This window comes from Pseudophryne corroboree, chromosome 1 (genome assembly GCF_028390025.1).
Source record: "Pseudophryne corroboree isolate aPseCor3 chromosome 1, aPseCor3.hap2, whole genome shotgun sequence".
In the NCBI taxonomy this organism is placed as follows: domain Eukaryota; kingdom Metazoa; phylum Chordata; class Amphibia; order Anura; family Myobatrachidae; genus Pseudophryne; species Pseudophryne corroboree.
The window spans coordinates 1226714400-1226736247 of NC_086444.1; the positions used below are offsets into that span (position 1 = coordinate 1226714400).

Here is a 21848-nt window from a genome sequence, read left to right on the forward strand (position 1 = left end):
GTGCAAATCGGTTTGATGAGCTCTAGAGGTCACGAAAGCATTGCTGGTTTTTTAATATATTGTGTGACTGCCCATTAACAGACTGAATCAGGTGTGTGTTGTGCCCAATCCCACTTCTGCCACCATGGAAATTACATGCAATAAACTTTGTTAATTGAAAGATTTAAGTGAACAAATCAGGTCACCTTATTGACCATCTAGTCACTGAAATTCTGTGTAATTTGGCAATAAACAATATACCTACAAAATAATGGAAGCCAGAGCTTTGTGGATTTGGGTTTGCAGTCTCCTAGGTAACACATGCTGTGTACATCCTGCCCCAGGCTTCACATACAGGACCACCAGCAGTGACGTCACAGCAATGATAACCAGCACGTTATACTATATCATAAGAGCTTTTTATACTGTGCTAGACGGTGAGTTAGGACTATGAGAAGACTATGGACCCTGTAACGGGGGAAGGTGCTGTACCTTAGAGGTGCAAAGTCCGTCTCCGTCTGTTGGAATAAAGTGTCTCCAAAGAACTTGTGTCCTGGGGTGGAGGCGGAGGTCAGCAGCGGGAGGCATGGGGACAGGCTGCTGTCCTGCATATCTGTCATGTGATCACAAGGTGAGAGGTTACAGGCAGCAGCCACAGGCTTACACTCCGGAAACAGTATTATAGTCATTATATAGCACGGATCATCTCGGGATCCGGTGCAGAACACACGGGAATATATTCTATGTACACATACGTATTATCAGGAGGCTGGCGTTACTATCCTGCTGACAGTCATTGTTCTTACCCAGGCGTAGAGAGTGCATCCGCCCCAGGCCGGTCAGAGACTGCAGCGTTCCTTCCTCTATGCTGGCAAATTCCGTGTGCTCCATGTGCGTCTCGCTCAGCGCTGGCACCACGCTGGCATCCGCCTCTGGCAGCAGCTGGTACCACGACTCCGCAGCCTGAATGACACACAGGGTATTAATCAGAGTAACCCCTTCTAGGGATGAGAAAGAGTCAACAGAGAGGTTTCTGTGTCTGCAAGTCATTAGCTAAATCAGGAACGTTTTTTGCTTTTATTTTAGCAATGGGTGAAAATGTCCCGTACCCATATATGATAATGTTCCCGATCAGCGCCAGGCTGGACCTGGCGCATGTGTATATATGACCGTGGTGGTGTATTCTACTAATGCTTAGAACTGCGAATGGTTACTGATCACAATACTGGAACCTGATCAATTAGCGATGACAGCCCCACAACCAAAAGTAGGTTCTATACCCAATAGCGCCCTCATACATCATGCGTAATGGTGACTTCAGCCACTAGGTGGCAGTAGAGTCACGTTGGACACAGGTCCCGCTCCAGACCAGTGGAATGACATACACCAGTAAGGAACAAGACTGGAATACAGGAGACAGTCTGCATCAGCCAATCACAGTCCGTCACCTGCAGCTGAACTGAAAGTTTTTACAGAGAACACGTCAATTTTAAATACATATATACCTATGAAGCTGATAGAATAACAGCATTGACTTCCGACACCACTCAGAATCCCGGCGCCGGAACCCCGATTGACGGCATCCTGAAGGTAAGTATTGGGGTGAAGGTTAAGACATTGGGGGGGGGGGTCGTTTGGGGTTAGAGTTACACACCTGAGGGGGGTTAGCCGTAGCCGCTACCCCGTGTCCTTAGCCCTAGCCACCATCCCATGTCCTTAGCCCTAGTTGCCAACCCATGCTCTTAACCCTAGCCACCACTCCCTGGGATTAGCGAGAGCCGCCACCTCCTGTGTCCCTAACCCTGACCGCCACCCCATGGGATTAGCCGTACCGGCCACCCCCTGTGTCCTTGGCCCTAGCCGCCACTCGCTGGGATTAGCTATAGTCGTCACATCCTGTATCCTTAACCCTAGACGCCACCCCCAGGGATTAACCTTAGCCGTCACCCCGTGGCCGTAGTCCTAGCTGCCACCCCCTGGGATTAACCGTAGCCATCACCTCCTGTGTCCTTAACCCTAGCCGCCACCCCGTGTCCTTGGCCCCGGCCGCCACTCGCTGAGATTAGCTATAGCTGTCACATCCTGTGTCCTTAACCCTAGCCGCCACCCCCTGGGATTAACCCTAGCCGTCACCCTGTGTCCTTAGCCCTAGCCACCACCCCCTGGGATTAACCCTAGCCGTCACCTCCTGTGTCCTTAACCCTAGCCGCCACCCCCTGGGATTAACCCTAGCCGCCACCCCCTGGGATTAACCCTAGCCGCCACCCGCTGTGTCCTTAGCCCTAGCCACCACCCCCTGGGATTGACTCTAGCCATCACCTCCTGTGTCCTTAACCCTAGCCGCCACCCCCTGGGATTAACCCTAGCCGTCACCTCCTGTGTCCTTAGCCCTAGCTGCCACCCCCTGGGGTTAGCCGTGCCGGCCACCCCTTGTCCTTAGACCTAGCCGCCACTCGCTGGGATTAGCTATAGCTGTCACCTCCTGTGTCCTTAGCCCTAGCCACCACCCCTGGGATTAACCCTAGCCATCACCTCCTGTGTCCTTCGCCCTAGCTGCCACCCCCGGGATTAGCCGTGCCGGCCACCCCGTGTCCTTAGCCCTAGCCGCCACCCCAGGCGGGTTAGGGTAGGGGTAAATGAACTACCCCGTCCACTTTTGCCATTCTAAAAGTTGGGACGCCGCCGTCAGTCATGTTACCGCTGGCATCCAGACTGTTGGTAACGCATTTCACACCCACACTGATGGCTCTGTAAAAGGGGGCTCTGAGCGGGACCCTCCCCAATATAGCCCCGGACGGATGAAGGATAAGCAGGCGTTGTGGGGATCGGGGATAAGAGGGACAGCATCAGGACCAGTCTATCGGCAGATAACCTGGAGACATTAATGTAGGCCAGCTGAAGATAAGTAATAAATAACAAAGGAAGTCTGTGTCGGCGGATGTGGCCTGGCAATACAGCCACGTAACAGATCATAGTAATTATCTCCCAGAGAGGAGGAACCAGCAGAGGGGTCACTAGACGTGTAACGCCGGTACCGGCGTCTTCTCTCCAACAAAAGGGACGGTCGCCATTCACAACCCCTCCAGCGTCACTAAAGAGAAGACAAAGAGCCGGCGCCGACTTCAGCCTCTCGCAGACACTCATCAGACGGGGTCCTATAAGAAGCAAGAACATTACTTTCCCTGCCAAGTGCCCCACATACAGCAGCCTCGGCTCAGATCCGGCTTTGTGCCTATTTATAGCGGCTCGTCAATACGTGATGGGGCGCTGCGTCGGCTTTTGTTCTCCGATGTGACATAACTGACACTCGGAAGAAAACACTTCTCATGGGATGAAATCAGAGCATAAGCTGGCGGATCTCTCTCAGGTTTATATAAATGCAGATGAGTCATTAGCAGAAGACACTCGTTACACAACGCCGCGTGGCAGAGACCGGCTCGTTAACAACTTCAATTATCAATGCACATAATCCTGCACCCATCATCTTACAGCAGGGGTGACTGACATAACTGCAGATGTGACGCCATCCTGGCAACGCGTCCAACCGGCGGCCCCGTTCTCTATGTGGCCGCTACGGAGGGGGGAGAGATACAGGGCCGGGCGCCTAAGCAGGGGGTTAGAGGAGCAGGACGTGGGGCGGGGAGAATATAGCTGCCCGGTAGGCTCTGTGTGCGGTGACCCTCCCAGTAATTATTATATAGTATAAATGCACCTTCCCGGTATCTGCCTAAGTGATTCCAAACCCACAGAGGTACAGCACGTCCTCAGTCACCCCGAGACTACCCTCAGGCGGGTCATCTACATAATCCGGGTACTGCCACAACCATCAACGTGGTGCTTGGCACGACTTAGAAATTCCCACTTTTTCTGAATATTGTGTCATACCTGCATCTCAGCCACATACAAAGTCGCTCAGCGTGCGCCAGATATTTGTCGCGTGCAGGTGACCATGAAACGCCAGTAGTCAGGGTAACCATACGTGGTCCTTTTGGCAGGATGCATGGCGCAGCGAGGTCGCAATGTCCGTGGTGCTATTTGGCGCGACTTCAGGGTGGTGTAATGTAGACACACCTGTGGACGATAGATCTGCGCGGCACTGGTGTAGTCCCATAAGAAACGTGTATTATCACATACATCGGGTGTAACTGAGACTGGCCAGCTATGTGTTACTGAGCGGGATAATGCATGACATAACTGCAGTGGTTATATGTAACTGACTACCCCCCCACTCCCGTACTCTGCAGGCAGAGAGTGACTGACCACCATGCAACCTGGCTCTCTGTAAATGTGGATGGACTACCTGATTCACATACAGAGGCGGGGCCAGTGATGTCACAGCAACTCACATCACTGCAGGGAGGCCAATCCCGGGCCGTTTTTTCAATCCCGGGATTCGGGATTGAAAAACGGTCAATCCCGGGATTCCCGTAGGGATAAGTGAAAGTTGTAGGGAGCAGAGCTGGAGGGAGGGTGTAGGTAGCGGTGCGGGAGGTAGGGAGGGTGTAGGTAGCGGTGCGGGAGGTAAGGAGTGTGTAGGTAGCGGTGCGGGAGGTAGGGAGGGTGTAGGTAGCGGTGTGGGAGGAAGGAAGAGTGTAGGTAGCGGTGTGGGACTCAGGAGGGAGGGTGTAGGTCGCGCAGGGAGGGTTGGTAGCGGCGCGGGAGGGAGGGAGGAAGGCTGTATACGGAGCACTGACTGCACGGAGGGAGAGAGGGTGGGTGTAATTAACTACTTACTATTAGGCGGGCGGCAACCATGGACTCACTGAACACGGCGGCATTTCAAATGGAGTGCCGGACGCCAGCCAACCAGAGCTGGCGGACCGGCAGCCAACCAGAGCTGGCGGACCGGCAGCCAATCAGGGAAGCAGCCGCAGCAGTCGTCCTGATTGGCTGCCGCGGCAGCTTCCCTGATTGGCTGCCGGTCCGCCAGCTCTGATTGGCTGGCGGCCCGCGCTACATTTGAAGTGCCGCCGCGTTCAACTTGTTCATGGCTGCCACCCGCCTAATGTTAGTAAGTAGTATTACTTACACCCACCCTCCTGCGCATGCGCAGTATAATCCCGTAAATCCCGGGATTGGATGCTCCAATCCCGGGATTCAAATCCCGGGATCCCGGGATTGGCCTCCCTACTGCAGACTAAGCAGTCTGACCTGTATCATACTCCGTCAGGACACCTTCCTAAAGATGGGGCTTCAGGATAATACTACACAGTCAACTAGAAATTAAAAGAGCAGCGTTATACAGTGCCTCCGGTAAGTATTGACAGCGCTTCACTTTTTCCTCATGTTATGTTACAGCCTTATTGCAAATTGAAATAAATTCATTTTTTCTCTCAAAATTCTACACACAATGCCCCATAATGACAACGTGAAAAAAGTTTTTTTGAGATTTTTGCAAATTTATTAAAAATAAAAAACTAAGAAATCACATGTACATAAGTATTCACAGCCTTTGCCATGAAGCTCAAAATTGAGCTCAGGTGCATCCTGTTTCCACTAAGATGTTCCTACAGCTTAATTGGAGTCCACCTGTAGTAAATGCAATTGATTGGACATGATTTGGAAAGGCACACACCTGTCTATATAAAGGTCCCACACTTGACAGTGCATGTCTGAGCACAAACCAAGCATGAAGTCAAAGGAATTGTCTGTAGACCTCCGAGACAGGATTGTCTCGAGACACAAATCTGCGGAAGTGTACAACGAGATTTATGGTAATAACTTACCATTGTTAAATCTCTTTCTGCGAGGTACACTGGACTCCACAGGGAATTGCATTGGGGTGTAGAGTAGGATCTTGATCCGAGGCACCAACAGGCTCAAAGCTTTGACTGTTCACAGAATGCATAGCGCGGCCTCCTCTATAACCCCGCCTCCGTGCACAGGAGCTCAGTTTTGTTAACCAGTCCAATGCAGTATCAGGCAAAAGAGACGACAACGGTTAGTAGCCACATACACCACATTCTCACGACAGGAGAAAGTGTCAGCGGCTAATGCCATACCAACCCAAAGAAGCTAAGTGCGTCAGGGCGGGTGCCTTGTGGAGCCCAGTGTACCTCGCAGAAAGAGATTTAACAACGGTAAGTTCTTAACATAAATCTCGTTTTCTGCTTCGGGGTACACTGGGCTCCACAAGGAATGACATTGGGGATGTAATAAAGCAGTTCCTTATGGGAGGGGATGCACTGTAGCGGGCACAAGAACCCGGCGTCCAAAGGAAGCATCCTGGGAGGCGGAAGTATCAAAGGCATAAAACCTTATGAACGTGTTCACGGAGGACCACGTAGCCGCCTTGCACAATTGTTCAAGGGTCGCACTACGGCGGGCCGCCCAAGAAGGTCCAACCGACCTAGTAGAATGGGCCTTTATGGTAGCGGGAGCTGAAAGGCCAGCCTGTACATAAGCATGTGCAATCACCATTCTAATCTATCTGGCCATGGTCTGCTTGTGAGCAGGCCAGCCACGTTTGTGAAAATCAAATAGTACAAAGAGAGAATCAGACTTCCTGATAGGAGCCGTCCTCTTCACATAGATACGGAGAGCCCGTACCACATCCAAAGACCGCTCTTTGGAAGACAATTCAGGAGAGGCAAAGGCCGGAACCACAATCTCCTGATTAAGGTGGAAAGAAGACACCACCTTAGGTAGGTACCCGGGACGTGTTCTAAGAACCGCCCGGTCACGGTGAAAAATCAGATATGGTGACTTACAGGACAAAGCACCCAAATCCGACACCCGTCTGGCAGAGGCAATAGCCAGCAGAAACAACACCTTAACAGAAAGCCACTTAAGGTCTGCCGAATCATGAGGCTCAAACGGAGACCCTTGCAACGCCTCCAGAACCACCGACAGATCCCAATGAGCCACAGGCGGGACGTAAGGAGGTTGAATCTGCAACACACCCTGAGTAAATATATGAACATCAGGTAAAGTTGCAATTTTTCTCTGGAACCAAACCGACAAGGCAGAAATATGAACCTTGATGGAGACCAGACGAAGGCCCAAGTCCAGGCCCTGTTGTAGAAAGGCCAAAAGTTTGGCCGTACTAAACTTGTAAGCGCCATGATTGTTAGATGCGCACCAAGCAAAGTAAGAATTCCAGACCCTATGATAAATCCGAGCAGAAGCCGGTTTCCGGGCCTTCAACATGGTTTGAATGACCGCCTCAGAAAATCCTTTGGCCCTTAAGACATAAGCTTCAAGAGCCACACCGTCAAAGCCAATCGGGCTAAATCCTGATATACACAGGGGCCCTGAACGAGGAGATCTGGGCGCTGCGGAAGTAGAAGGGGACGCTCTATCGAGAGACCCTGAAGGTCTTAGAACCAATGCCATCTGGGCCACGCGGGAGCGATCAGAAGTAGGATTCCTCCTTCTTGCTTGAACTTCCTTATTACTCTGGGCAGGAGTGACACCGGAGGGAACATGTATGGCAGTCGAAAGTTCCACGGAATTGCTAGTGCGTCCACGAACGCTGCTTGAGGATCCCTTGTCCTTGCTCCGAAGACTGGAACCTTTTGATTGTGTCGAGATGCCATCAGGTCCACATCTGGAAGGCCCCACTTGTCCACGAGGAGTTGAAACACTTCTGGATGGAGGCTCCACTCTCCGGCGTGTACGTCCTGACGACTGAGAAAGCCCGCTTCCCAGTTTAGGACCCAAGGAATTAACACTGCCGATATGGCTGGCAGATGGCGTTCCGCCCACTTAAGAATCCGGGATAGTTCCCTCAATGCCATGCAGCTTCGAGTGCCGCTTTGATGATTGATGTACGCCCCTGTGGTGGCGTTGTCCGACTGTACTTGAACAGGTCTGTTCTGTATTAAATGCTGGGCCAAGTTCAATGAGTTGAACACCGCCCGCAATTCTAGAATGTTTATCGGGAGGAGAGACTCCTCCTTGGTCCACCGACCCTGAAGAGAGTGATGCTCCAACACCACACCCCAACCTCTCAGACTGGCATCCGTCGTTAGAAGGACCCAGTTGGAGATCCAAAAGGGACGACCCCTGCTCAATTGTTGGTCCAGAAGCCACCAGCTCAGGGACAGGCGGACCTCCGGAGACAAGGAGATTATTTGAGACCTGATCCGGTGAGGCAGGCCGTCCCACTTGGCAAGAATCAGCTTCTGCAGAGAGCGGGAATGGAATTGAGCATACTCCACCATGTCGAAAGCCAACACCATGAGACCTAGCACTCGCATTGCCGAATGTATCGACACTTGCGGACGAGATAGGAAGCATCAAATCCTGTCCTGAAGCTTCAGGACTTTCTGCTGAGACAAGAACAACCGCTGGTTGTGAGTGTCCAACAACGCCCCCAGGTGCACCATGCTCTGAGCAGGGACCAGGGAAGATTTCTTCCAGTTGATGAGCCACCCGTGGGCTTGCAGAAACTGGATAGTCAGATCCAGATGGCGTAGGAGAATTTCTGGGGAATTTACCAGGATCAACAAGTCGTCCAGGTACGGTAGGATCCTGACCCCTTGACGGCGGAGTACAGTCGTCATTACCGCCATGACCTTGGTGAAGACTCGCGGAGCCGTGGTCAAACCAAAAGGTAACGCCCGAAATTGGTAATGGAGGTTGCCAACCGCAAACCTCAGGTACCGCTGATGCGACACTGCAATGGGAATATGCAGGTAAGCATCCTATATGTCCAGGGAGACCATATAATCCCCAGGTTCCAAGGCCAGAACAATAGAGCAAAGAGTTTCCATACGAAACTTGGAGAACCTCACAAATTTGTTCAAGGACTTGAGGTTGAGAATAGGCCGGGAGGACCCATTCGGTTTCGGGACTAGGAACAGCGGTGAATAGTACACCTTGCCTCTCTGAGCCAGAGGCACCTGTACTTCCACTCCAGTGTCCAGGAGGGACTGTACCACCGAACGAAGAGTTTTTGCCTTCACGTGATCCGAAGGGACGTCTGTCAGGCAAAATCGATGAGGGGGACGATTCTTGAAGGATACGGCGTAACCTCGAGTGACGAGTTCCCGTACCCAGGCATCGGAAGTGGTCCTCAACCATTCCTGGGTAAACCCTAGAAGTCGGCCCCCCACCCTGGGATCCCCCAGAGGGAGGCCCGCACCGTCATGCGGCAGGCTTGTCAGTATGGTGGCCAATCGCGGGATCAGGGGGATCCCGGGATTTAGGGCCAAAAATGGCCAGGATTCAATCCCGGGATTGGAAGCTCCAATCCCGGGGATTGAGGGATCAGCGTTGAGCGTCCACAGGACGCTGACCGGCTTCCTCCTTCTGGGTCCCCAGCGCAGTGTGAGAGGTCACGCTGAGCCGCCAGCAGCGTTCAAAGAATGTTCCCCTCCCGCCTGCCCCCAGTATATGGTGAGTTATATGTGCGGGGCGGGGTGGGGCGGCCACATAGCTAAAAGCCAATCCCAGGGATTGGACATTTTTCAATCCCGATACCCGGGATTGAAAACATGGCCCGGGATTGGCTTCCCTACTTTTCAGTTTTGGAAGCAGGCTGACGGGCAGCCCAGGCCCGTTTGGGTTAGGGCTTATTGGGTTTGGAAGAGCGAACCTGTTTCGGGTACGCCTGACCTTTTGCTTTCCCTGAAGGACGAAAGGAGCGAAATGGAGTACTCTTAGCCTTCGGCACCGAAGGAGCAGTACTAGGTAGACAAGCTGTTTTAGCAGAAGCTAAGTCAGCCACTATCTTGTTAAGGTCTTCTCCGAAAAGAATGTCTCCCTTAAAAGGGAGTAACTCCAGGGTTTTCTTAGAATCCAGATCCACAGACCAGGACCGTAACCAGAGAATCCGGCGTGCCAAAATGAACGTAGTAGAAGCCTTGGCTGCCAGAAAACACCGGCATCAGAAGCCGCCTCCTTAATGTAATGAGAGGCTGTGACAATATAAGACCGACATTGTCTAGCATGATCAGAAACGTTGGAAGGCAACTCCGCCTCCAGCTCCTTAGCCCACTGTTCAACAGCCTCTGCAGCCCATGTCGCTGCAATGGTGGGCCTATGCGCAGCACCGGATAGGGTGTAAATTGCCTTTAAACAACCCTCCACACACTTATCAGTCGGTTCTTTCAGAGACGAGACGGTAGTTACTGGCAGAGCTGAGGATACCACCAGCAGCACCACCTGCAAATCCACTGGCGGGGGTGTTTCCCAATTTTTACTTAGCTCCACTGCGAGTGGGTAGCGAGCCAGCATCTTCTTGTGAGACGTGAATTTCTTTCCTGGAGTTTCCCAGGATTCCTGACGTATGTCAACTAAATGGTCAGAGTGAGGTAAAACTTGTTTAACCACTTTCTGATGATTAAATCTGTCCGGTTTCTTTGGGGCAGCATCAGGCTCCGGGTCATCAGTAATTTGAAGAATGGTCCTGATAGCCTCCAACAAGTCAGGAACATCCACCTGTGAAACAGATTCCCTATCAGAAGCGTCCGGATCAAAATCTGTGGGGTCAGTATAAATGCCATCCTCATTAGATGAGGTGTCTGGGACGTGGGTGGATTGTGAGGAAGTAATGGCCCGCTTAGCGGACCCCTTGGTCTTAGGCGGGCGAGGGTTAGACTTCTGAGTAGTCAGTGATTGGTTCAATTGCTGTAACTGAGCAGACAGCTGATCTGCCCATGGCGGGTTAACCGCGGGGACCATAAGCGGGTGTACCGGCACAGGAGGTCCCATAGGGGGCGTTAGTCTAGTTACCAGCGTATTCAATAGCGTGGAGAAGGTAGCCCAAGGTGGCTCATTTTGAACCCCCGTTGCTACAGTCCCACTTGGGGGCAAGGAACCCCCAGAACCTGAACCCTCAGCTGCTATGTTTTCCTCTAACGTGTCTGCAGCGTCACCACCACGCAATGTGGGATCAGCCCCAGCACCGTTGCCCTTTGTAGCTGACATAACCGAAAGCTCAATGCAAGGCAACACCAGTGATCGCAAAATATATTATATTGAGATTCAGAGCCACAAATCTGCAGCCAAACCACAGGAGACTGAAGCAGGTACAAAACGTTAGGCGCTTGCCTTTAAGGCATATGGTTAACACGTCTGTGGACATTTAAAGGCACTCTTTTATCTTTATAATATTTTTATTTTATTTATCTGAATGATATATATATATTTTTTTATTGTGTAGAATTTTGTAAATATATACATGTATTGTTTTTAGCAACAATCCGAGTTCTCACATATCTACACAAGCACCGGAGCTAAATAATATTATTGTTTTAAGGATGGCACAACAGGAGTCTAATGTTTTTAGCTGTCACGGCAGCTCACAGATATGGGTAAATGTAAGAACAGTCAATATTGGGGGATGGAGCGGTATGAGCACACTTTATGTGCGCTATACCGCTCCCCCCCATGTATTACAGCTGCGGTGTGGGCTCAGTGACACCCCTGTTATATTGGCGCTGCTATCAAACAGATAGCACGCCGATATGTGAGGGCAATGTAAGAACGGTCAGCCGACACCTGCAGCTATTGATTTCGGCAGCTGCAGGTGGCGATGCCTATACACTACAGCAGGGACAGAGCTGTCCCTGGTTGCGGCGGGTGTCGGCTCTGGGACTGCACAGGGGATCTTGCGTGAGTAGTGAGATCCCGCACATGCGCACTGGTGCCAGCTGGGCAGGGAGACGCAGCCCATCAGTACTAAGGCTCAGGGGGTGCATCGCCGGAAAGGGAATTTTCATTCCCCCACTTCGGCAGACAAGATGTTACTACATCTTGTCGATGTCCCTTCCTGCTCGGTAATAAGGTGAACTAGGAAGTGTGCCTCGTGCCGCCAAAATACATTTACCCCATAATTTGACACTACAGTATCTAAAATAAGATTTTAAACCTACCGGTAAATGTTTTTTTCCTAGTCCTTAGAGGATGCTGGGGACTCCGTAAGGACCATGGGGTATAGACGGGCTCCGCAGGAGACATGGGCACTATAAAGAACTTTTAGTATGGGTGTGCACTGGCTCCTCCCTCTATGCCCCTCCTCCAGACCTCAGCTAGAGAACTGTGCCCAGAGGAGATGGACAATACGAGGAAAGGATTTTGTTAATCTAAGGGCAAAATTCATACCAGCCCACACCAATCATACCATATAACCTGGAATATACGCAACCAGTTAACAGTATGAACAAATAACAACATCAGTCAAAGACCGATTCTAACTGTAACATAACCCTTATGTACGCAACAACTATATACAAGTCTTGCAGATGTAGTCCGCACTGGGACCCATTGAAAAGTCTTAAAGTGCCCATGTCTCCTGCGGATCCCGTCTATACCCCATGGCTCTAAAGGTGACTCCAGCATCCTCTACGGACTAGTAGAAAAAGATTTACCGGTAGGTATCAAATCTTATTTTCTCTTACGTCCTAGAGGATGCTGGGGATTCCGTAAGGACCATGGGGTTTATACCAAAGCTCCCAATCGGGCAGGAGAGTGAGGATGACTCTGCAGCACCGACTGAGCAAACGCGAGGTCCTCGTCAGCCAGGGTATCAAACTTGTAGAATTTTGCAAAAGTGTTTGAACCCGACCAAGTAGCTGCTCGGCAAAGCTGTAACGCAGAGACGCCTCGGGCAGCCGCCCAAGAAGAGCCCACCTTCCTTGTAGAATGGGCGTTTACCGAATTCGGCAACGGCAATCCAGCCGTAGAATAAGCCTGCTGAATCGTGTTACAGATCCAGCGAGCAATAGTCTGCTTAGAAGCAGGCGCGCCAACCTTGTGCCTCTGTTTTCCTAACTCTAGCCGTCCTGGCTACATAAATTTAAGGCCCTGACTACATCCAAGGACTTGGGAGTCTTCCAAGTCACTCGTAGCCACAGGTACCACGATAGGTTGGTTCATATGAAATGAAGACACCACCTTAGGCAGAAATTGAGGACGAGTCCTCAACTCCGCTCTATCCACATGAAAAATCAAGTAGGGGCTCTTGTGAGACAAGGCCGCCAATTCTGACACTCGCCTTGCAGATGCCAAGGCCAATAACATGACCACCTTCCAGGTGACAAATTTTAATTCAACCGTTTGAAGGGGTTCAAACCAGTGAGATTTAAGGAACTGTAACACCACGTTAAGGTCCCATGGTGCCACTGGGGGCACAAAAGGAGGCTGGATGTGCAGCACTCTCTTTACAAAATCTGGTCTTCTGGTAGAGAAGCCAATTCCTTCTGAAAGAATATAGATAGGGCCGAAATCTGTACTTTAATGGAGCCTAACCTCAGGCCCATATCCACTCCTGTCAGTAGGAAGTGGAGAAAATGGCCCAGATGGAAATCTTCCGTAGGAGCATTCTTGGTTTCACACCAGGAGACATACTTCCTCCAGATACGGTGATAATGTTTCGCCGTCACCTCCTTCCTAGCCTTTATCAGAGTAGGTATGACCTCCTCCGGAATACCTTTCCCAGCTAGGATTCGGCGTTCAACCGCCATGCCGTCAAACGTAACCGCGGTAAGTCTTGGAACACGCAGGGCCCCTGTTGCAACAGGTCCTCTCTGAGAGGAAGGGGCCAAGGATCTTCTGTGAGCATTTCCTGAAGATCTGAGTACCAGGCCCTTCGAGGCCAGCCTGGAACAATGAGTATTGTCTGTATTTTTTTTTGTCTTATGATCCTCAAAATTTTTGCTTTGAGAGGAAGAGGAGGAAACACATAGACCGACTGAAACACCCATGGTGTCACCAGGGCGTCTACTGCTACTGCCTGAGGGTCCCGGGACCTGGCACAGTACCTCCGAAGCTTTTTGTTGAGGCGTGACGCCATCATGTCTATTTGAGGAATTCCCCAAAGACCCGTTATCTCTGCAAAGACTTCTTGATGAAGTCCCCACTCTCCTGGATGGAGATCGTGTCTGCTGAGGAAGTCCGCTTCCCAGTTGTCCACTCCCAAAATGAAGACAGCTGACAGAGCGCTTACGTGATTTTCCGCCCAGCGAAGAATCCTTGTGGCCTCCGCCATCGCGACTCTGCTCCTTGTCCCGCCTTGGCGGTTTACATGAGCCACGGCTGTGACATTGTCTGATTGAATCAGAACCGGTAGGTTGCGAAGAAGTCTCCGCTTGTCGAAGGCCGTTGTATATGGCCCTTAATTCCAGCACGTTGATGTGCAGACAAGCCTCCTGGCTTGACCACAGTCCCTGAAAATTTCTTCCTTGCGTGACTGCTCCCCATCCTCGGAGGCTCGCGTCCGTGGTCACCAGGACACCAATCCTGAATGCCGAACCTGCGACCCTCTAGAAGGTGAGCACTGTGCAGCAGCCACAGGAGAGATACTCTGGCCCTGGGGGACAGTGTTATCGTCTGATGTATTTGTAGATGGGACCCGGACCACTTGTCCAGAAGGTCCCACTGAAAAGTCCTTGCAAGAAACCTGCCGAAGGGGATGGCCTCGTAGGCTGCCACCATTTTTCCCAGAACTCGAGTGCATTGATGAACTGAGACTCTTTTTGGCTTTAGCAGGTCTCTGACCATGGTCTGGAGATCCTGGGCTTTTTCCGATGGGAGAAAAACCTTCTTTCGTTTCGTGTCCAGAATCATGCCTAGGAACGATAGTCGAGTCGTTGGAACCAATTGTGACTTTGGCAGATTGAGAATCCAACCGTGCTGTTGGAGCACTCTCAGGGAGAGCGCCACGTTCTTCAGCAACTGATCTCTTGATCTCGCCTTTATCAGGAGATCGTCCAAGTATGGGATAATTGTGACTCCTTGTTTTCGCAGGAGCATCATCATTTCCGCCATCACCTTGGTGAAAATCCTCGGGGCCGTGGAAAGCCCAAACGGCAACGTCTGAAACTGGTAATGACAGTCCTGTACAGCGAATCTCAGGTACTCCTGATGAGAGGGATATATGGGGACATGAAGGTAAGCATCCTTTATGTCTAGCGACACCATAAAATCCCCCCCTTCTAGGCTGGATATTACAGCTCGGAGCGATTCCATCTTGAATCTGAATTTTTTCAAGTACAGGTTCAGGGATTTTAGATTTAAAATGGGTCTGACCGAACCGTCCGGCTTAGGAACCACAAACAGGGCCGAATAATACCCTTTTCCCTGTTGGGCCAGGGGGACCTTGACAATCACTTGCTGCTGGCACAGCGTTTGAATTGCAGCTAACACTACTTCCCTCCCTAGGGGAGAAGCTGGTAAGGCAGACTTGAAAAATCGGCGAGGGGGCACCTCTTCGAATTCCAGCCTGTAGCCTTGGGAAACAATTTCCATCGCCCAAGGATCCACGTCTGACCGAACCCAGACCTGGCTGAATAATCGAAGGCGCACCCCCACCTGTGCGGACTCCCTTAGGGGAGCCCCAGCGTCATGCGGTGGATTTTGCAGAAGCCGGGGAGGACTTCTGCTCCTGGGAACTAGCCGAAGCAGGTGTTCTTTTTCCTCTACCCTTACCTCTGGCAAGGAAGGAGGATCCCCGACCTCTTCTGGGCTTATGCGACCGAAAGGACTGCATCTGATACTGTGGAGTTTTCTTTTGCTGTTGGGGAACAAAAGGCAAAAACGTAGATTTACCCGCGGTAGCTGTGGAAACCCGGTCCACGAGCCTCTCCCCAAACAACACGTCACCCTTGTAAGGTAAAACCTCCATATGCTTTTTCGAGTCCGCATCACCCGTCCATTGGCGGGTCCATAAGGATCGTCTCGCAGAAATAGCCATGGCATTGGCTCTGGAACCCAGCAGTCCAATGTCTCTTTGAGCATCTCTCATATATAAGACTGCGTCCTTAATATGGGCTAAAGTTAATAAAATTGTATCCCTGTCTAGGGTATCAAGGTATCTGTCCAAGCTGCAACTGCGCTACATACCCATGCCGACGCAATTGCCGTCCTGAGCAAAGCACCAGTATGTGTATAAATAGACTTTAAAGTAGTCTCCTGTCTGCGGTCCGCAGGATCTTTGAGGGCTGCCGTGTCTGGAGACGGCAGCGCCACCTTTTTGGACAGGCGTGTTAAAGCCTTGTCCACTATGGGAGAGGATTCCCAACGTATCCTGTCCTGCGTAGGGAAAGGGTACGCCATAAGAATCCTTTTGGGAATCTGCAGTTTCTTATCTGGAGTTTCCCAAGCTTTTCCAAATAACTCGTTAAGTTCATGAGATGGGGGAAAGGTTACTACTTGCTTCTTCCCCTTATACATGCGCACCCTCGTGTCGGGAACAGAGGGTTCATCAGGGATATGCAAAACATCTTTTATTGCAATAATCATACACTGAATACTTTTTGTCACCCTAGGGTGCAATCTAGCTTTATCCTAGTCGACACTGGAGTCAGACTCCGTGTCGGTATCTGTGTCTACTATTTGTGACAAGGGACGTTTCTGAGACCCTGAAGGGCCCTGTGAGTCGGTCCAATCCGTGGATTGACCCCCTGTTGTCTACCTGGACTCTGCTTTGTCCAGTCTCTTATGTAGAGATGCCACACTTGCATTTAACATATGCCACATATCCATCCACTCTTGAGTCGGCACCACCGACGGGGACTCACCACTCATCTGCTCCGCCTCCTCCTTGGAAGAGCCTTCCGCTTCAAACATGTCGACACGCACGTACAGACACCCCACACACACCAGGCCCTTTGGAGAGATAGAGAGAGAGTATGCCAGCACACACCCAGCGCCAAAACGGACACTGGAATGAACCCAGATAGCGCTTTTATATATATAACAATAATTTTCCCACTCACTGCGCCTGATAATTGTGCCCCCCTCCTCTTTTTCAGCCCTCTGAACCTTGTTCAGCAGGGGAGAGTCCGGGGAGCCAACATTTCTGCAGCTTCTGTGGAGAAAATGGCGCTGGTTAGTGCTGAGGGATCAAGCTCCGCCACCTCCAGCGGCAAGTTTCGGTCCCGCTCTGATTTTCAAAATATGGCGGGGGTTAATCTATTCACTGCCTCCGCAGCCCAATACACTCTATTATGCCATCCATGAGGTTTATTGCTGCCCAGGGCGCCCGCCCTGCGCCCATCTGTGCCTGCTTCTCCGTGTGTTGTGTGGGAGCAATGGCGCGCAGCGGTAACGCTGCGCGCTTACCTCAGTGAAGATCTGAAGTCTTCTGCCGCCTTGAAGTCTTCTTTCTTCTCATACTCACCCGGCTTCTATCTTCCGGCTCTGCGAGGACGGCGGCGCGGCTCCGGGATGAACCCCGGGGTGAGACCTGTGTTCCGACTCCCTCTGGAGCTAATGGTGTCCAGTAGCCTAAGAAGCAGAGCCTATCATTTAAGTGGGTCTGCTTCTCTCTCTGCAGTCCCACGATGCAGGGAGCCTGTTGCCAGCAGTGCTCCCTGAAAATAAAAAACCTAACAAAATACTTTTACACAGAAAACTCAGGAGAGCTCCCCTGTAATGCACCCAGTCTCCTCTGGGCACAAGATCTAACTGAGGTCTGGAGGAGGGGCATAGAGGGAGGAGCCAGTGCACACCCATACTAAAAGTTCTTTATAGTGCCCATGTCTCCTGCGGAGCCCGTCTATACCCCATAGTCCTTACGGAGTCCCCAGCATCCTCTAGGACGTAAGAGAAACCTAGGGGATAGCGAGAATTAGCTATACATATTTACATTCTGTTGAATTGCCATGGCACCTGTAGTGTCTTCCTCCCTCCATGGCCTCCAGAAGAAACTCTGCATTCTCCTCCTCTACTGGTGCGAGATGGCGCCTGTAGCCTCCGCTTAGTGATGCAAGATCTCTGCTGCCGCTCGCCCCTGCACGGTGCCAGCTCCCTGTTGCTGCTCACTCAGGATCTGCCGGGATCCTTGATGCCGCGGTGCCTGTCTCTGCACCACAGGGTGCCGTCACCTCAGCTGCTGCTCTGCTTGCTGCGGTGAGGTGCTCCTTACTGACGGCTGCTTGTAGGTGTGCCGTCAGTTACACACTTACCCCTGAGGCTGCCATACTGCCGGTGCTCCTGCAGTTTGCACTGACCCCCTGTGCTTCTGACTACTCCAGCATTCAGAACCGCTGTACCCCCTGCAGAAGCCAGCCCCCTTTCACCCCCTACCCTAAAGAAAGACGCACAAGATCCCTTGGCCAGATGAGTGCCTATATTAACTGTGTACCCTTGCTGGACACTATCATATACTTCCACACACATTCTCTGCCTCCTGAATGTTTGGATATCAGCTGTCTACCCCTACCTTCCCCTAACCCACTCCTTGCACCAGCTGCTATCTACCCTCTCTGCCCCCAGCACTACCCATAGTACTGCCTGTTCTAAAACCCCACTCTGCCCCAACTGCAATATGACCCTACCACCAGCACTACCGGCCCCATAACCTCTCCTTGCTACCCCCGTTATTTTCCCAGCTGTCTTAAGCAAAAATGAGGGAGTCTTAAGCAAAAATGATAATGACATAGCGGACACACTAAATTAGTTTTTTTCAACAGTATTTACTAGAGAGGACTCAATTCAGGGACTAACATATAATCTCAATAATGAGAATATCACACTGATAGGTACTTATTTAAGCGAGGAAGTAGTCTGTGACCGATTAAAACATTTAAAGATTAATAAGTCACCAGGGCCCGATGGTATTCACCCAAGGGTTCTAATGGAGCTTCACTCTGAACTTGCAAAACCGCTATTTTTGATCTTTAAGGATTCAGTAATATCAGGTATGGTTCCCAAAGACTGGCGTATAGCGGAAGTAGTGCCTATATTCAAAAAGGGAAGTAAAGCTGAACCAGGTAATTCTAGACCAGTTAGTCTTACATCTATAGTGGGGAAAGCATTGGAAGGTATTCTAAGGGATAGTGTTCAGAAGTTCCTTGAAGTCAATAAGGTCATTAAAAGGAATCAACATGGGTTTATGAAGGACAGATCCTGTCAAACCAACTTACTTGGCTTTTATGAAACAGTAAGCGCAAACCTAGATCAGGGTAAAGAGGTGGATGTAATCTTTTTAGATTTTGCCAAAGCGTTCGATACTGTACCACACATGAGACTTATCTACAAGCTACAAGAAATAGGGCTAGGAAGCACAATATGCACTTGGGTCAAAAACTGGTTAGATAATAGGAAGCAGCGCTTTGTGGTTAATGGATCTTTTTCAACTTGGACTGAAGTGTTAAGTGGTGTGCCGCAAGGCTCAGTATTAGGACCGCTATTGTTCAATATTTTCATTAACGACCTAACAGAAGGTCTAGAGAGCATGGTGTCAATTTTTGCAGATGATACCAAATTGTGTAAAGTTATAAATGCGGAGGGGGATGCTGAGTCGCTTCAGAATGACTTAGTTAAATTAGAAGCTTGGTCAGCGAAATGGAGAATGCGCTTCAATACAGACAAGTGTAAGGTAATGCACTGTGGTAACAAGAACAAAAATAACACCTACCTACTAAATGGGGTAAAATTAGGGGATTCTGTACTGGAAAAGGACTTAGGTGTCCTCATAGATAGCAAACTAAGCAGTAGTACCCAAAGTAGGACTGCAGCAAAGAAGGCCAATAAGATATTAGCATGCATAAAACAGGGAATTGATGCTAGGGACGAGAGTATTATACTCCCGTTATATAAATCACTTGTGAGGCCACACCTTGAATACTGTGTACAATTCTGGGCACCTTACTACAAAAAGGATATCCTGGAGCTAGAAAACGTTCAAAGGCGGGCGACCAAACTAATTAAGGGTATGGAGACGCTGGAATACGAGGAAAGGCTTGCAAGACTAGGCATGTTTACACTGGAAAAGAGGAGATTAAGAGGGGACATGATCAACATTTACAAATATATAAGGGGACAATATACAGATCTTGCGCAGGATCAACACAGAGAACTCGTGGACACTCGCTCAGGTTAGAGGAGAGGAGATTCCGCACAATACGGCGTAAAGGCTTTTTTACGGTAAGGACGATACGTGTTTGGAATTCCCTGCCTGAGGGAGTTGTAATGGCCGACTCAGTCAACACCTTTAAGAATGGGTTAGATAAATTCCTAATGGATAAGGATATCCAGGGTTACGGGGCATAGTCACGCACTATGGTTATTATAAAAAAAGAGGGGTAAAATGTAACGGCAGTCATCAACTTCAGTCAAAATTTTATACAAAATAATCGTGCATAGGAGACCACAAATAGGTTGTACCTGATGGACAATTGTCTTTTTTCAACCTTAGATACTATGTTATCTACCCTTATCCCCTCCCAACCCCCAGCATTGCCTGCCCCTAACCCTCTCCTTGCCCCCCCCCAGTACTGCCCCAGCTGCTATCTACCCTTATCCCCTCCCAACCCCAAGCATTGCCTGCCCCTAACCCTCTCCTTGCCCCCCGCCCAGTACTGCCCCAGCTGCTATCTACCCTTATCCCCTCCCAACCCCCAGCATTGCCTGCCCCTAACCCTCTCCTTGCCCCCCCCTAGTACTGCCCCAGCTGCTATCTACCCTTATCCCCTCCCAACCCCCAGCATTGCCTGCCCCTAACCCTCTCCTTGCCCCCCCCCCCCAGTACTGCCCCAGCTGCTATCTACCCTTATCCCCTCCCAACCCCCAGCATTGCCTGCCCCTAACCCTCTCCTTGCCCCCCCCCAGTACTGCCCCAGCTGCTATCTACCCTTATCCCCTCCCAACCCCCAGCATTGCCTGCCCCTAACCCTCTCCTTGCTCCCCCCCCAGTACTGCCCCAGCTGCTATCTACCCTTATCCCCTCCCAACCCCCAGCATTGCCTGCCCCTAACCCTCTCCTTGCCCCCCCCAGTACTGCCCCAGCTGCTATCTACCCTTATCCCCTCCCAACCCCCAGCATTGCCTGCCCCTAACCCTCTCCTTGCCCCCCCCCCCAGTACTGCCCCAGCCGCTATCTACCCTTATCCCCTCCCAACCCCCAGCATTGCATGCCCCTAACCCTCTCCTTGCCCCCCCAGTACTGCCCCAGCTGCTATCTACCCTTATCCCCTCCCAACCCCCAGCATTGCATGCCCCTAACCCTCTCCTTGCCCCCCCAGTACTGCCCCAGCTGCTATCTACCCTTATCCCCTCCCAACCCCCAGCATTGCCTGCCCCTAACCCTCTCCTTGCTCCCCCCCCAGTACTGCCCCAGCTGCTATCTACCCTCAACCCCTCCCAACCCCCAGCATTGCCTGCCCCTAACCCTCTCCTTGCTCCCCCCCAGTACTGCCCCAGCTGCTATCTACCCTTAACCCCTCCCAACCCCCAGCATTGCCTGCCCCTAACCCTCTCCTTGCCCCCCCCAGTACTGCCCCAGCTGCTAACTACCCTTATCCCCTCCCTACCCCCAGCATTGCCTGCCCCTAACCCTCTCCTTGCCCCCCCCCCAGTACTGCCCCAGCTGCTAACTACCCTTATCCCCTCCCAACCCCCAGCATTGCCTGCCCCTAACCCTCTCCTTGCCCCCCCCAGTACTGCCCCAGCTGCTATCTACCCTTATCCCCTCCCAACCCCCAGCATTGCCTGCCCCTAACCCTCTCCTTGCCCCCCCAGTACTGCCCCAGCTGCTATCTACCCTTATCCCCTCCCAACCCCCAGCATTGCCTGCCCCTAACCCTCTCCTTGCCCCCCCAGTACTGCCCCAGCTGCTATCTACCCTTATCCCCCTCCCTACCCCCAGCATTGCCTGCCCCTAACCCTCTCCTTGCTCCCCCAGTACTGCCCCAGCTGCTATCTACCCTTATCCCCTCCCAACCCCAAGCATTGCCTGCCCCTAACCCTCTCCTTGCCCCCCCCCAGTACTGCCCCAGCTGCTATCTACCCTTATCCCCTCCCAACCCCCAGCATTGCCTGCCCCTAACCCTCTCCTTGCCCCCCCCCAGTACTGCCCCAGCTGCTATCTACCCTTATCCCCTCCCAACCCCCAGCATTGCCTGCCCCTAACCCTCTCCTTGCTCCCCCCCCCAGTACTGCCCCAGCTGCTATCTACCCTCAACCCCTCCCAACCCCCA

The 21848-nt window shown here is 51.5% G+C and overlaps 1 protein-coding gene across 3 annotated transcripts in view; it reads right to left on the bottom strand.

Annotated features, from left to right (window-relative positions):
• ALMS1 (ALMS1 centrosome and basal body associated protein) overlaps positions 1-21848 on the bottom strand; it is a 108533-nt gene that overhangs the window by 76806 nt on the left and 9879 nt on the right. For all 3 annotated transcript variants that reach the window (XM_063925378.1, XM_063925377.1, XM_063925375.1), the window contains exons 2-3: positions 786-942; positions 472-592 (exon numbers count right to left, since the gene is read on the bottom strand). In XM_063925378.1, coding sequence (XP_063781448.1) covers positions 472-592; positions 786-942 — 278 coding nt within the window. The remainder of the gene's footprint in view (positions 1-471; positions 593-785; positions 943-21848) is intronic.